The sequence below is a fragment of the Chiloscyllium punctatum genome, chromosome 1, assembly GCF_047496795.1.
Source record: "Chiloscyllium punctatum isolate Juve2018m chromosome 1, sChiPun1.3, whole genome shotgun sequence".
Classification (NCBI taxonomy): domain Eukaryota; kingdom Metazoa; phylum Chordata; class Chondrichthyes; order Orectolobiformes; family Hemiscylliidae; genus Chiloscyllium; species Chiloscyllium punctatum.
The window spans coordinates 133,050,273-133,063,732 of record NC_092739.1 but is presented as its reverse complement, the minus strand read 5'-3'; the positions used below and the strand labels follow the sequence as shown (position 1 = coordinate 133,063,732).

Sequence of the window (13,460 nt, the reverse complement as noted above, 5' to 3'; positions counted from 1 at the left end):
GGGTGTGTTTTTACAAGAAAATTAGGAAGGCAGAGTGTGTGCATGAGAGTATTTGCACATAGAATAAAGGAAAAGCCAAAGTGCTTTTTTTTTTCAATATAGAAGTACAAGAGAATAAGTAGGGAAACAGTAGGACCCATTAGGAGCTATAGAGAGAATTTATGTATGGACCTAGAAAATATGAAAACAGGGATGAATTAATACTTTGAGTATTACAATAGAAAAGGATGTTCCAAATATAGATGTCAGTGTGGAAAACTCAAATATTGGGGGGAGAAAAAAAATATAATTTTGTGTTTAGTAACTTTAAAAGCAGATAAATCTGCAGGTCCAAATAGGAAGTATTGCAGGCTGTAGAGGGAGGCAGGAAGGAGCTATCAGAGGGCCGAGCAAAAAATTTTCCATGACCACCCAGTGAGGTGCCAAACAACTGGAAGGTTGCTAGGTGCCACATTATTTTCAAAAATAAAGGGAGTAAGGGACAAACCAAGAAACCATAGGGCAGTCAGTCTAAGCTTTCTGATGGACAGAATAAATCTCCACTTGGAGAGACAGATTATTCTGGCATAGTCAGCATAGATTTGTTAAGTGACTGTCACGTTTGTCAAATTTCATTTGAATTCTTTGAGAAGATAACAGAAGAATTTTGATGTGATCCCTCTTGGCAGACTGTTCAAGAAAGTAAGAACCCATGGAATTTAAAGCAGAGTGGCATGTTAGGTCCCATTTTGGTTAAGAGGCATCCAGCAGAGGGTGATTGTAGAGGGATATTTCTTTTTACTGAAGATCTGTTTCCAGTGGGGTTCTGCAGGGCTTGATGCTTGGGTCTCTGCTTTTGAGGCGTATACTTAATGCTTTGGACTCGAATGTAGGAGCTATGATGAATGGAAAGAAGGATGATGCAAAGATTGGTAAGATGATAAACCGTGTCGATGACTGCCATAAACTTCAGGTGACTGTCAAAGGGCTGATCAGGTGCACAGAGTAGCTGCAAATGGAATTCAGTGTGGAAACGCATGATGAAATACACCAGATCATGCTGAAGTCTTGAACTGAGGCTTGAACTTAATCCTCTCAGCCAAACAGTTAAGCTAAGCAGACACATGCAAAAGTTTGTCTTTTTTCAAAAACTGAAATTAAGTTTGAAATCTATTTGGGCTATCCTGAGCTAAACTTTTAAACTGGCTGTACAAATGCAAGCAAGCTATCTAATTTCCAAGTTGTTCTAGGAAAAGATAATTATCGTTGAGGCTACGTTTTCAAGTGCCTGCTTATGATGGATTAATTATCTATGTCAATTATAGCTTTCTGTACACTCTCTCTGGAGCCAGAGCAATTATCTATAAATATATAATTTCTCTCTGTTTATCTTCTGCAGGTCAATATTTCTTTGTAGAAGCTGATATAAAGGATTTCTCACACCTTAAGGTTGACAAGAAATTTCACGTAATCTTAAATATTCTGCGACATTGCCACCGATTGCGGGAAGTCCGTGGGAGTCATCATGTGCGCTACTTGTTACTTTAAGGCAATTGTAAATTGTTTCGGTATTCTTAAGCCACATAAATCCTAATGTCTCAAAGATAACTGTGCTAGTTACTTTTACAAAAGGGAATTATATATGCCTTATTTACTCTCTCTCCTATTATCATAATATGGTCTTCATCTGAGGATTGGTAACCTTTTGAGATTAATACTATAATATTTACATTTTTTAAAGTATATTTTTCTGCTACTACATGCCTGTGACATCACAAATTCACACCTTTATTCTTTGCAGTTAGATATGTACTGGGAGAGAGTCTAGGAACTGTTGAAATCATGTTATCTCAGCACTTTTTAAAATTTAATTCTGCTCATTTTAAAGTACTCTGAATCACTTGATACAATCTGCAAATGATGTAAATCCTAAACCTCCTTTTGGGCTGGGTGAGAAGGAGCAAGAGAAGGAACAAGAAAATGTCCGACTGAATCACGCATGAACCGTCTCCTGATATCACTGTGCAGATATTTGAATATATATCACCATGTTTAAAATGACGACTTTTGAATGAATTCGTACTCTAAGGGTAATCAGATGTTTGATCCTCTGCATTTTGACCCAAGTCTAGCACACAGCTCAATTGTGGAAGTCTATTGAATTATTGTGTGTACTTTTGGTGGATCTGTGCTGTTTAATGTTATTCGAAGATTTCAGCAAAATCAATAGTATTTGACATGATTTTCTAAATTAGTCCTGTCTAAAATGTCTTTTGGTCTACTGTGCTTAAAATTTGTGTTCAGTAATATAATTTTTTTTACTCTTAACATTTTGTAACTTGTTTTTTCAGCTGTTATACTGCCCAATCTACTAATTCACTAAATTCTTGATGTATTTCGACTAGCTGATCTCTGAAAATAACTCCCTGTCAATCCATCAGCAGCAACTTCTAAAAATCCTAATGCAGGACAATGCAGTTGTTTACATATGACTTTCAACATGGAAAATATCATAAAGTGCATATCACAAGTGCTTCAGACTAGATGGGGAAAAAAAAACAAAATCAAGTGGTGGATGCAATGCTACAAAGGAAAGATTTGGGTGGGTGACCAAAAGCCAGTTTTGGACATGAATGGTGATTAGCTCACAGCTCAGGGTCATGCAAAAAAGTAAGTTTCAGGCAAGTATAACCAAATGAAGCTGATGCAAAGCAACAGTGCTCTCCCAGCTGGGTTCTTTACTTCAGGAAAGGATAGTGATGTGTAACGATTTGCCATCATTAATGGGAAGATTTTCCTAATAATTGCCATTGGATGCACCGATTACCTATTTGTTGAGGGAAAATTTTATGCCTGTAATAGACATGCTGATTTTTTTTTTGTCTGACATCATCATCATCATCTCCAATCAATTAGCAACTTTATTACTGCTATCGAGTCCTCCCTGTCAATTGGCTTTTATGCAAAGCATTCAAGTAATCCAATGTGTTATTTTAATCACTGCAACTGGATGAGTATAATAGCTTTCAACTTGGCTCTTGTAAAAATTATGATTTTGAAATTGACAGCTCATGCAAATTAAACTTTCAAGTTTTAATAATGCTCTTTATTTGAAATAAATTTTCCTATCTACAAATATTAATGCAATTAGGTTTCTTACCTAATTTAGCTATTAAAATTTTAGTAATTCGTAGCAATAATTGATGATCCATTGGTGGTTGAGTGGTTAGCACTTCTGCCTCTCAGCACCAGGGATCTGGGTTTGATTCCACACTCTGGTCACTGTGTGGAGCTTGCACATTCTCAGTGTGTCTGTGTGAGTTTCCTCCCTCAGTTCAAAGATGTGTAGGTTAGGTGGATTGGCCATGCTAAATTGCCTACAATATCCAGGGATGTGCAGGCTGGGTGGGTTAGCCATGGTAAATGTGGGGTTACGGAGATAGGGTAGAGGGGTTGGGTCTGGGTAGGATGCTCTTTTGGATGGTTGGTATAGACTTGGTGGAAGCAGGCCATTCAACCCACACTTTAGGATTTCTATTCTATGAATATATTTTATAAATTGCCCTTGCTGATTTTCATGTCATTGTTTTTTCATTACTGCTGTTATCAACCTATTTATTTTCTCATTTTGAGCATTGAGATCAACCTCCATTTTATAAAAATTTGACAAAATGGTATTGTTGCAATGCACTGTGCTGGTAGACCATGGTGTAGTAAGATGGACAAGGTATTGAGGTTCTGGCTAATACACTGTAGATGTCAAGTAAATGTTTACGTTTTCCTTTGCTTCTTGCTAGATAACTTACATTACTGAAGCTATGGTTGTCAAAATATTTTCCACGCCTTATTTCAGTTAATTAATAATCTGTGGTCTGTGAAGCTTTATGAAAAAAAAAGCAAATAAAATTGCAGTGTGCATTATTTAACATTACTACCTGGTGTTTTCAATCCTCTGTTTATGGCTTCAAGGCGTAACTGTGTGCCAATGCTACATTCATTCTTCTGAAATCTTACTTTCTGTTATTTTAATAGATGTGCCATTCTGAAGTAATTATTCTGTTAACTTCTGTTTTTATGTATGAGGGCCCAAGCGGATGCTTGGCCCTACCAAGTATAGAGGGTTTTAAACAAAATAGTTGGGGCGAGGAATCAAATTTGGCAAGATGTGGTAAATTGAAGTTTAGTGATTAGGCAATAAAAGGAAATGTCAGTATAGAAAATGTTAAACCGACCAGAACAAGAAGGAGCAGAAAGTACAGATCTAAGTAAATCAGCATTTCAGACTGAAATAATTCCAGAGGTTGTTATCTCATCACTTTTTCTTTATTTACACATGAACTGCTCTTGACTTTCGTACAGCCTCTTCACAGTCAGCTCTGAGTGTTAGATCAACAGGTCCATCAGTGATATTGTCAGCTGGGGATGACGTCCATCTGGCTGACTTCGTTACAATTACTGTACAGACTAGACCATGAGCTTCTGGAGCAGCTGCTGCTGCTCCTCCCTCTGAATGAAGATTGAGCTTCACCCCAGACTGCAACTTCCTTCCTCTGTCCAACTTCTCGATCCGATGGCCCAGCATTTTTTTTTCTGGTGTTCTTGGCGGCAGTATTTCTTCAGAGGTTTTTGATCTAGTGATGTGGTGTCCGAGTGTTTCGGCTTTTGTCCCTTCATGTCATTCTCATCATGGATCTGCTTTCTTCGAGACCAGGAGCCTCTAAATGGACTTTGTTGAACTTTTGTCTCATATTAACTTAAGTTTTTTACTTAATTTTGAAATTTGTGTTTTTATCATGACTTCTGTCATTGTAATGGCAAATTAACAAATTTAACATTTATTGTGAAATCTGAAAGATAATGCTTTGCTAAATTTAATACTTTTGCTGAGCTTTACAAACTGTTTTTGCTGGGCTCTGCAGTCGAGGAGACAGCTTAGAACATAGAACAGTACAGCACAGAACAGGCCCTTCAGCCCACTATGTTGTGCCGACCATTGATCCTCACGTAAGGTAAACCTAATGTACGAACCCTCAAATTTGTGACCATATGCCTGTCCAGCAGTCTCTTAAATATCCACAATGACCTCACTTCCACAACTGCTGCTGGTAATGCATTCCATGTTCTCTCAACTCTGTGTAAAGAACCCGCCTCTGACATCCCCTCTATACTTTCCGCCAAACAGCTATGATCCCTCGTTAACAATTTCTGTCCTGTGAAAAAGTCTCTGGTTATCAACTCTATCTATGCCTCTCATTATCTTGTACATCTCCATTAGGTCCCCTTTCTTCCTCCTTTTTTCCAAATGAAAAAAGTCCGAGCTTAGTCAACCTCTCTTCGTAAAATAAGCTCTCCATTTCAGGCAGCACCCTGGTAAACCTCCTCTGAATCCTCTCCAAAGCATCCACATCTTTCCTATAATAGGGTGACCAGAACTGGACACAGTATTCCAAGTGCGGTCTAACCAAAGTTTTTTTGTTGAGCTGCAACAAGATCTCATGACTCTTCAACTTAATCCCCCTGTTAATGAAAGCCAAAACACCATATGCTTTCTTAAAATTGCCACCCAAGTGGACAGGGTTGTTAAGGGATCTATGTACCTACACACCAAGATCCCATTGTTCCTCCACACTGCCAAGAATCCTGTCTTTAATCCTGTACTCAACTTTCAAGTTCGATCTTCCAAAATGCATCACTTCGCATTTATCCAGGTTGAACTCCATCTATCACCTCTCAGTCCATCTCTGCATCCTGTCAATGTCAACTGCATCCTACAACAGCCCTCTATACTGTCAATGACACCTCCAATCTTTGTGTCATCTGCAAACTTGCTGACCCATCCTTCAATCTCTTCATCCAAGTCATTAATTAAAAATTACAAACAGTAGAGGCCCAAGAACGCAGCCCTGTGGAACACCACTCACCACTGATTTCCAGACAGAATACTTTCCTTCCACTACCACTCGCTGTCTTCTGTTGACCAGCCAATTCTGTATCCAGACAGCTAAATTTCCCTGTATCCCATTCCTCCTGACCTTCTGAACGAGCCTACCATGGGGAACCTTATCAAATGCCTTGCTGAAGTCCATTTACACCATATCCACCGCTTGACCCTCATCAACTTGTCTAGTAACATCCTCAAAGAACTCTATAAGATTGTGAGGCATGACCTGCCCCTCACAAAGCCATGCTGACTGCATTTAATCAAGCCATGTTCTTCCAGATGGTCATAAATCCTATCCCTCAGAATTCTAACACCACAGCGCCAGAGACCCGGGTTCAATTCCCGCCTCAGGCGATTGTGTGGAGTTTGCACGTTCTCCCCGTGTCTGCGTGGGTTTCCTCCAGTTTCCTCCCACAGTTCAAAGATGTGCAGGTCAGGTGAATTGGCCATGCTCAATTGCCCGTAGTGTTAGGTAAGGGGTAAATGTAGGGGTATGGGTGGGTTGCGCTTCGGCAGGTCGGTGTGGATTTGTTGGGCCGAAGGGCCTGTTTCCACACTGTAAGTAATCTAATCTAATCTAAAAAACCTTGCAGATGACGGATGTGAGACTGACTGGTCTGTAATTGCTGGGGGTTTTCCTTTTCTTGAAGAGAGGAATTACATTTGCCTCCCTCCAGTCCTCCGGTATGACCTCGGTGGGGAGCGAGGATGCAAAGATCTTCGCAAGCGGCGAAGCAATCACATTTCTCGCTTCCCAAAGCAGCCAAGGACAAATCTGGTCTGGCCCTGGCAACTTGTCAATCTTAATGTTTGTCAAAATTTTCAGCACATCCACTTCCTCAATCTCTATCGTTCCAGCATGCTTACCTGCTCCTCAATGGTTTCATTCACTACAAGGTCCTTTTCTTTAGTAAAGGCAGAAGCAAAAAACTCATTTAGGGCTTCCCCTACCTCCTCAGACCCTATACACAAGTTCCCAATGCTATCCCTGATTGGCCCTACTCTTTCTTTGATCATTCTCTTATTCCTCCCATACGTGTAAAATGCCTTTGGAATCTCCTTAATCCTTCCTGCCAAGCCTTTTTCATGCCCCCTCCTGGCTCTCCTCAGACTATTTTTGAGCTCTTTCCTTGCCTGCCTGTAATCCACTAGAGCTGAGCAAGACCCTTGCTTCCTCCACCTTACATAAGCTGCCTTCTTTCTTTTGATGAGAAGCTCCTTTGCTCTCGTCATCCAAGGTTCCTTTATCTTACCCCTTCTTGCCTGTCTTGGAGGAACACATTTATGCATCACTCACAACAACTGTTCCTTAAACAGTCTCCACATGTCTATAATGTCCTTTCCATGGAACAATTGCTCCCAGTCTATGCTTCCCAACTAACATCTGATAGCATCATAGTTTCCTTTTCCCCAATTAAATATCCTCCCATTGTGCCTGCTTCTCTCCTTCTCCATAGCTATGTAGAATGTGAGACAGTTGTGGTTACTATCACCAAAATGCTCTCCCACCGCAAGATCTGACACCTGCCCTGGCTCATTGTTGAGCACCAAATCCAAAATGGCCTCTCCCCTCATCGGCCTGTCAATGTACTGAGTTAGGAAACCCTCCTGAACACACCATACAAAAACAGCTCCTTCCAAACCATCTCCTTGAAGGATGTTCCAATCAATATTGGGAAAGTTAAAGTTACCCATTACAACAACCCTATTACATTCAAACTTTTTTCCAAAATCTGCCGACCTATGCTTTCTTCAATCTCCCTGCTGCTATTGGGGGGCCTGTAGTAAACCCCTAATGAGGTGACTTCTCCCTTAGTGTTCCTAATTTCCACCCATACTAACTCAGTAGGCAGACCCTCCCCGACAATGGTAACTTCTGTAGCTGTGATACCCTCTCTGATTAGCAGTGCTACACCCCCTCCTCTTTTCCCTCCCTCCCCCCACCCCCTCCTCTTTTCCCTCCCTCCCCCCCCCCCCCCCAATTCCTTTTAAATGTTCTAAACCCTGGACCATCCAGCAACCATTCCTGCCCCTGAGAAACCCATGTCTTTGTTATGGCCACAACATCATAGCACCAGGTACTGATCCATGCTCTAAGCTCATCACTTTTATTCCTGATACTCCTTGCATTAAAGCAAACACACTTTAACCAATCCCTTGAAATTCCTTCCCACTGGCTGCGCTACCACTTGCTATTGCCTCATCTCCATCAACTCTCATCACTGGTATATAGCTCAGGTTCCCACCCCTCTGCCATACTAGTTTAAACCTTCCTGAACCACTCGAGCAAACCTTCCACCCAGCACATTGGTCCCCTTCCAGTTCAGGTGCAACCCATCCTTCATGGACAGGTCCCACCTTCCCCAGAAGGCATCCCAATTATCTACACAGCTGAAGCCCTCCCATATGAAGCAGCCACATGTTAAGCTTGTCTTTGTTGAATTTTGTAAGCGTTCAACCTGACCTTGCAAGCAGTCGAATTCAGCGAAAAGCTAAGAGAAAACATAAGGACATTTATGTCCACGGCAAGGGAATGAGAAAATAACAACTCGAATCTTCCCAGTCCTTGCCCTTGAGAGCAAGATAAGAATGGTATAAGAAGAGTATGTGAATTATGCTCATTCCCTTACACAAGAGATTTTTGCGAAGTGTACTGGCACTGCATGCAAATTCTAAACCCAAGCTTTTTCTTTGCTCTTGCTAGCAGTTGAATCGAGTCAGTTTAATTTCCACAACAGTAAACTTGGGGGCTCATCAGGGATCCCGCGACTGGGTGAGATTCTGAAGATTCCCTGGAGTCGCAGGCACCAGCGCCTTGATGGTCTTTCACTTCATCTCGAGCGCTGAATTGACCCCTTTGTGTGAGAGGACTGGGAATCTGTGGATCGCCCCAGCACTGGGGTTCGAATTGAATAGGGTCAGGGTAAGTGTCATGACTTAAGAAATCCTATGTAGAGACTCATTATAAGAGAATAAATACAGCAGGAAGAGGGTTCAGTATTTGAGAAAGGAAATCTCAAGTAAAAGGTAGATCAAATATGCGTACAAACACTAGCGCACATGCAGACGCGTGCAGCAAACAACCTAACGAAGCTGTACAGTGTCTTAAATCTGTTCCAGATCCCGACCTTGATGACTGCCCTCTGGGACCTACAGCCCCTCCACACGAGATCTGCCTGGTAGAGATTCCAAGTCAGTGACTGCTGCCTCGGAGTCTGCTGAATCACCGACAGCAAGTTGTACCCACAACCAATTGAAGCAAGAACCCCAAAATGACGACGGCCATTCCAAGACGGGAAGGCATTCATGGCCTGCTCGTGATCTCCCCATGATGGATGATGAGTTAGATAGTGAGAGTATTGGTGTACGATCATCTAACCAGGTAGTTCTGCAAGCTCCAATGGTTGAAATTGCAGGTCCAGAAGGGTGCCCAGTGCAGGTCCACCAACCATGGACCATGAAGGATTTGGAAAGTGCCTATGGGCAGCTGCCTGACCCATGTGAGGTTGGAGGTAATAAGTTTGCTGAAGAAGTGACAAAGATCTGTACCGAGTTCCGTCCCACGCCACATGGGATGAGACTTCTCCTGGGATGAAAACTGGATGCCGATGTCGCCAAAATCAAGTATAACTGGCCAGCCATAAACATCCATGCCAAATCAACCGACCCACAAGCAGAAGGGATCGGAGACTTTTAATGCTTTTGTAGGCAGGCATTCCCAATGTGAATGGATATGACCAAAATTGCAATGTGTAAACAACGAGAAGGAGAGACAGTGTCCCAAAAACCTTACACGCCTCATTGAAGTCCATAACGCCCATAGTGGACTGAGACCACCTGACGACATAACAGCGGCAGAAATCACCAGCATATGAAGCACAGCTGAGGAACAGCCCCATCGATGGAATAAAGAATGAAATAGCAAAAAAGGAAAAGACACATGTACAACCTGGGACATGGGAAGGCTGAATTTGATAGCACCGCATGCGATACATGCTGAAAAATTGCTTACCCAAGAGAAGGATAAGTGGAAACTAAAGATGGGACAGCAAGCACAGAAAGCTCAGCTTACCGTGATGCAAATGGTCACCCAGCTGTTGGAGGGAGGTGCTGCAGGAAAAGAGAGAGGCAGAGGTGGAGGTCACTGAAGAGGAAGGGGGTCGCGGAAGAGGCGCGAGCAGAGGTAGATTTGGCTGGTGCTTTGTTTGCAGAGCAATGGACCACTTGGCGAGACAGTGCCCGCACAGACAACCACAATCGGCCCTGGAGGCTGAACAGTAGGGTGACTGACAGGGGAAGGCTGAGGTGGAAGTGGGCAGCCCACAAGTTACAGGTAAGCCTCTTTCCTTTATGCTTGGCAACGAAGACTCGCTTATGCTAGTCTCTTCTACTAACCTTATGGGCACTGAGACATGTCCCACCTCTATACTGAGTTCTGAGATTGCGAAGTGTGGACAATATGTTCAATGTAACAATGATGTGTCTAAATCGATGTATGTTATATTTGGAAGGTGCACCAGTTACCTTTTTGGTAAATACAGAGGCAACATACTCAGTCCTTTAAGCCAGTTTAGACAATGAAATGAGTAGAAGGTTCCTGAACACAGTGGGTGCACCAGGAGTCATGGTGCGAGAGAGATTTTCCGCACCCCTAATGTGCAAAACTAGTAATGGGGAAACATTCCAATTCCCATTCTTGTTATCGGAATTCTGTCCTTTAAATCTGATGGGTCGGGATCTCATAGGGAGACTGGTATTGGATTTGCTCAGTACTCCAGGCTTGCAGGTAATTCAAAGGGAAGATTTACCAGGGCAGGCTGTAAAATACGATTCACGACCCCTGATGTATATCTATTAATGTTGATTAAGCCAGAGAGCAATAAGTTCAGTGAGCAATTCACTCACCTTGAAAGCAAGCAACCATGTTAATCCTATTAACACTGATTTTCTTGCTGGGGACATGCTGCACTGCACAGCACACGTACACTGCGATGGCCCTGACTAACCATATGAGAAGGAGTGGTTCAGGAGATTGATTGATTTAAACCAGATCTGTTGTTGTTGTGTGAATTTTATTGGAGTGATCACAGATATGCAGTCAGTGTGAACTTACCTGTAACCACAAGTAGACCTTATCTCCACTCCACACGTGTCACTGGTGAAGGTGTCCGGTGGCAGGATTTGGGACCATGGGTGCTAAAGGCACAAAGAACAAAAAATTGGATCTTCAAGGACGATGTAGGTATCTGGTTCATTGCAGATATGAAGACCTATAGGAAGAGACTAAATTGGCTAACTCGGGCAGGTAGGATTGTTCAGGTAAACCCTGCTAGCTCTGAAAAGCCTAGGAGGGTAGCCTGGCATTTCCCTAAGATAGAAGTCTCTGACCCAAAGTTAAAAACGGTCCCTACTGAGTTGTGGGCAAAGGGCAGACATGATGTGGGGCTCATACGGGGCTGTGAACCCATAGGAATAACCCCGAAGTCTGAGTGTCGTCCTTGCAGAGCACAATACCCATTAAAATCAGAGGCCATCGAAGGAATTACTCCAGTCTTTGAATCCCTCCTAAAGGCTGTAGTGATCATCCCCTGTGAAAACTCACCGGTGAGAACCCCCATTTTTCTGGTCAAAAAGGCAAACATTCCCGGTGAACCGGAGAAATGGAGGTTTGTTCAAGACCTACAGGCAGTCAATGATGCCATTGTCCCACGCGCCCCAAATGTTCCCAACCCCTATACTATATTGGCTCAAATTCCACCAGACAGTAAATGGTTCTCTGTTGTGGATTTAGCAAATGCCTTTTTTAGTGGACTGGTGCACCCAGATAGTCAATTCTGGTTCGCTTTTTCATTCAAAAGGAAATTGTATACCTTCATACGACTTTGTCATGGTTACTGTGAGTCCCCCACCATATATAACGAGGCTCTACGCAGGAGTCTGGAGACTCTTGTTCGAACCCCAGGGTCAGCGCTTCTGCAGTATGTAGACAACTGCTTGATAGCAGCACCGACAGAGGAACAATGTGAGAAGGATACCCTTGTGTTGCTCTGCCATCTAGTGAGGGAAGGGCACAAAGCCAGTCTCACAAAGCTACAATTTGTGCAACAACAGGTGAAGTTCTTAGGTCACTTAATATCTGCACAAGGGAAGGTCATTGGTCAAGATGGAGTTCAAGCAATCTAGCAAATTCCAAAGCCTCACACGAAGAAACAATTGCTATCCTTTTTGGGCATGTGCTCCTGCGTAGAATGTTTATCCCACATTACGCAACCCTTGAGATGCTCCTAAGTGACACAGCCCATGGCAAAGGGTTCAGAACCAGATTCTATGGACTACCCAAAGTGCACAAACCAGACATCCCACTCAGACCCATAGTATCACTACCAGGGACACCATCACACAAACTGGCCAAAGAACTACAGCAGAAACTGAAACACCTGATCAGCGGATCCAGACAATCTATACAATCGACACAGGAATTCTTGGACATCATCAGAAATATACACATAGACAAGGAAGAAACTATGGTCTCATTCGATGTAATGGAACTGTTCACCTCCATCGACAAAACACTAGCCAAAGAAACAATAGCCAACCTGCTGGACAGACATAACAGACAACAGGCCGTTGAACCTATCAACAAAGACTGCATACTTAAACTACTGGACTTGTGCCTCACAACACACTTCACATTCAACAACCAAATATACGAACAAATCAACAGAACACCCATGGGCTCACCCATCTCTGGACTCATAGCAGAAGCAGTAATGCAAAGGTTAGAACAAACAGTCTTGCCACAAATTCAACCCAAACTCTGGGTCAGATGCGTGGATGACACCTTTGTAATAATTAAAAACACTGAAAAAGAGAACACACACCAGATCATCAACGCCACACTCACAGGAATCCAATTCACAAGAGAGGAAGAAAAGGACAACCAACTCCCATTCCTAGACGTGATGGTACAGAGAACACCGAACGGAGAATTCACCACAAAGGTTTACAGGAAAGCCACACACACAGACCAAGTCCTAAACTATGAAAGCAACCACCCCAACACACACAAACGAAGTTGCATCAGGACACTATTCAAAAGGGCCACAACACACTGCAGCACACCAGAACTACAAAAAGAGGAAGAGGAACACCTATACAAAGTATTTGCCAAAAACGGATACCCTCGCAATTTCATCAACAGATGCCTAAGGGAGAGACAACGGAACGAGGACATGTCGCAACCCAAAGGACTAGCCACACTACCATACATCAGGAGCATTTCTGAACTGACAGCCAGACTACTGCGACCACTAGGACTCATAACAGCACACAAACCAACAGCCACTCTCAGACAACAACTCACCAGAACAAAGGACCCGATACCCAACATGAGCAAAACCAATGTAGTGTACAAAATCCCATGCAAGGACTGCACAAAACACTACATCGGACAAACAGGAAGACAGTTAACGATCCGTATACACGAACACCAACTAGCCACGAAACGACACGACCAGCTATCCTTAGTAGCCACACACAC

General features: G+C 42.8%; 1 protein-coding gene across 5 annotated transcripts in view; it reads left to right on the top strand.

The window, feature by feature from the left end:
- ska1 (spindle and kinetochore associated complex subunit 1) overlaps nucleotides 1–3,910 on the top strand; it is a 41,630-nt gene extending 37,720 nt beyond the window's left edge. For all 5 annotated transcript variants that reach the window (XM_072574342.1, XM_072574359.1, XM_072574350.1 and 2 more), the window contains one exon: nucleotides 1,379–3,910. In XM_072574342.1, coding sequence (XP_072430443.1) covers nucleotides 1,379–1,527 — 149 coding nt within the window. In that variant the 3' untranslated portion in view covers nucleotides 1,528–3,910. The remainder of the gene's footprint in view (nucleotides 1–1,378) is intronic.
- Nucleotides 3,911–13,460: the final 9,550 nt, after the last annotated feature.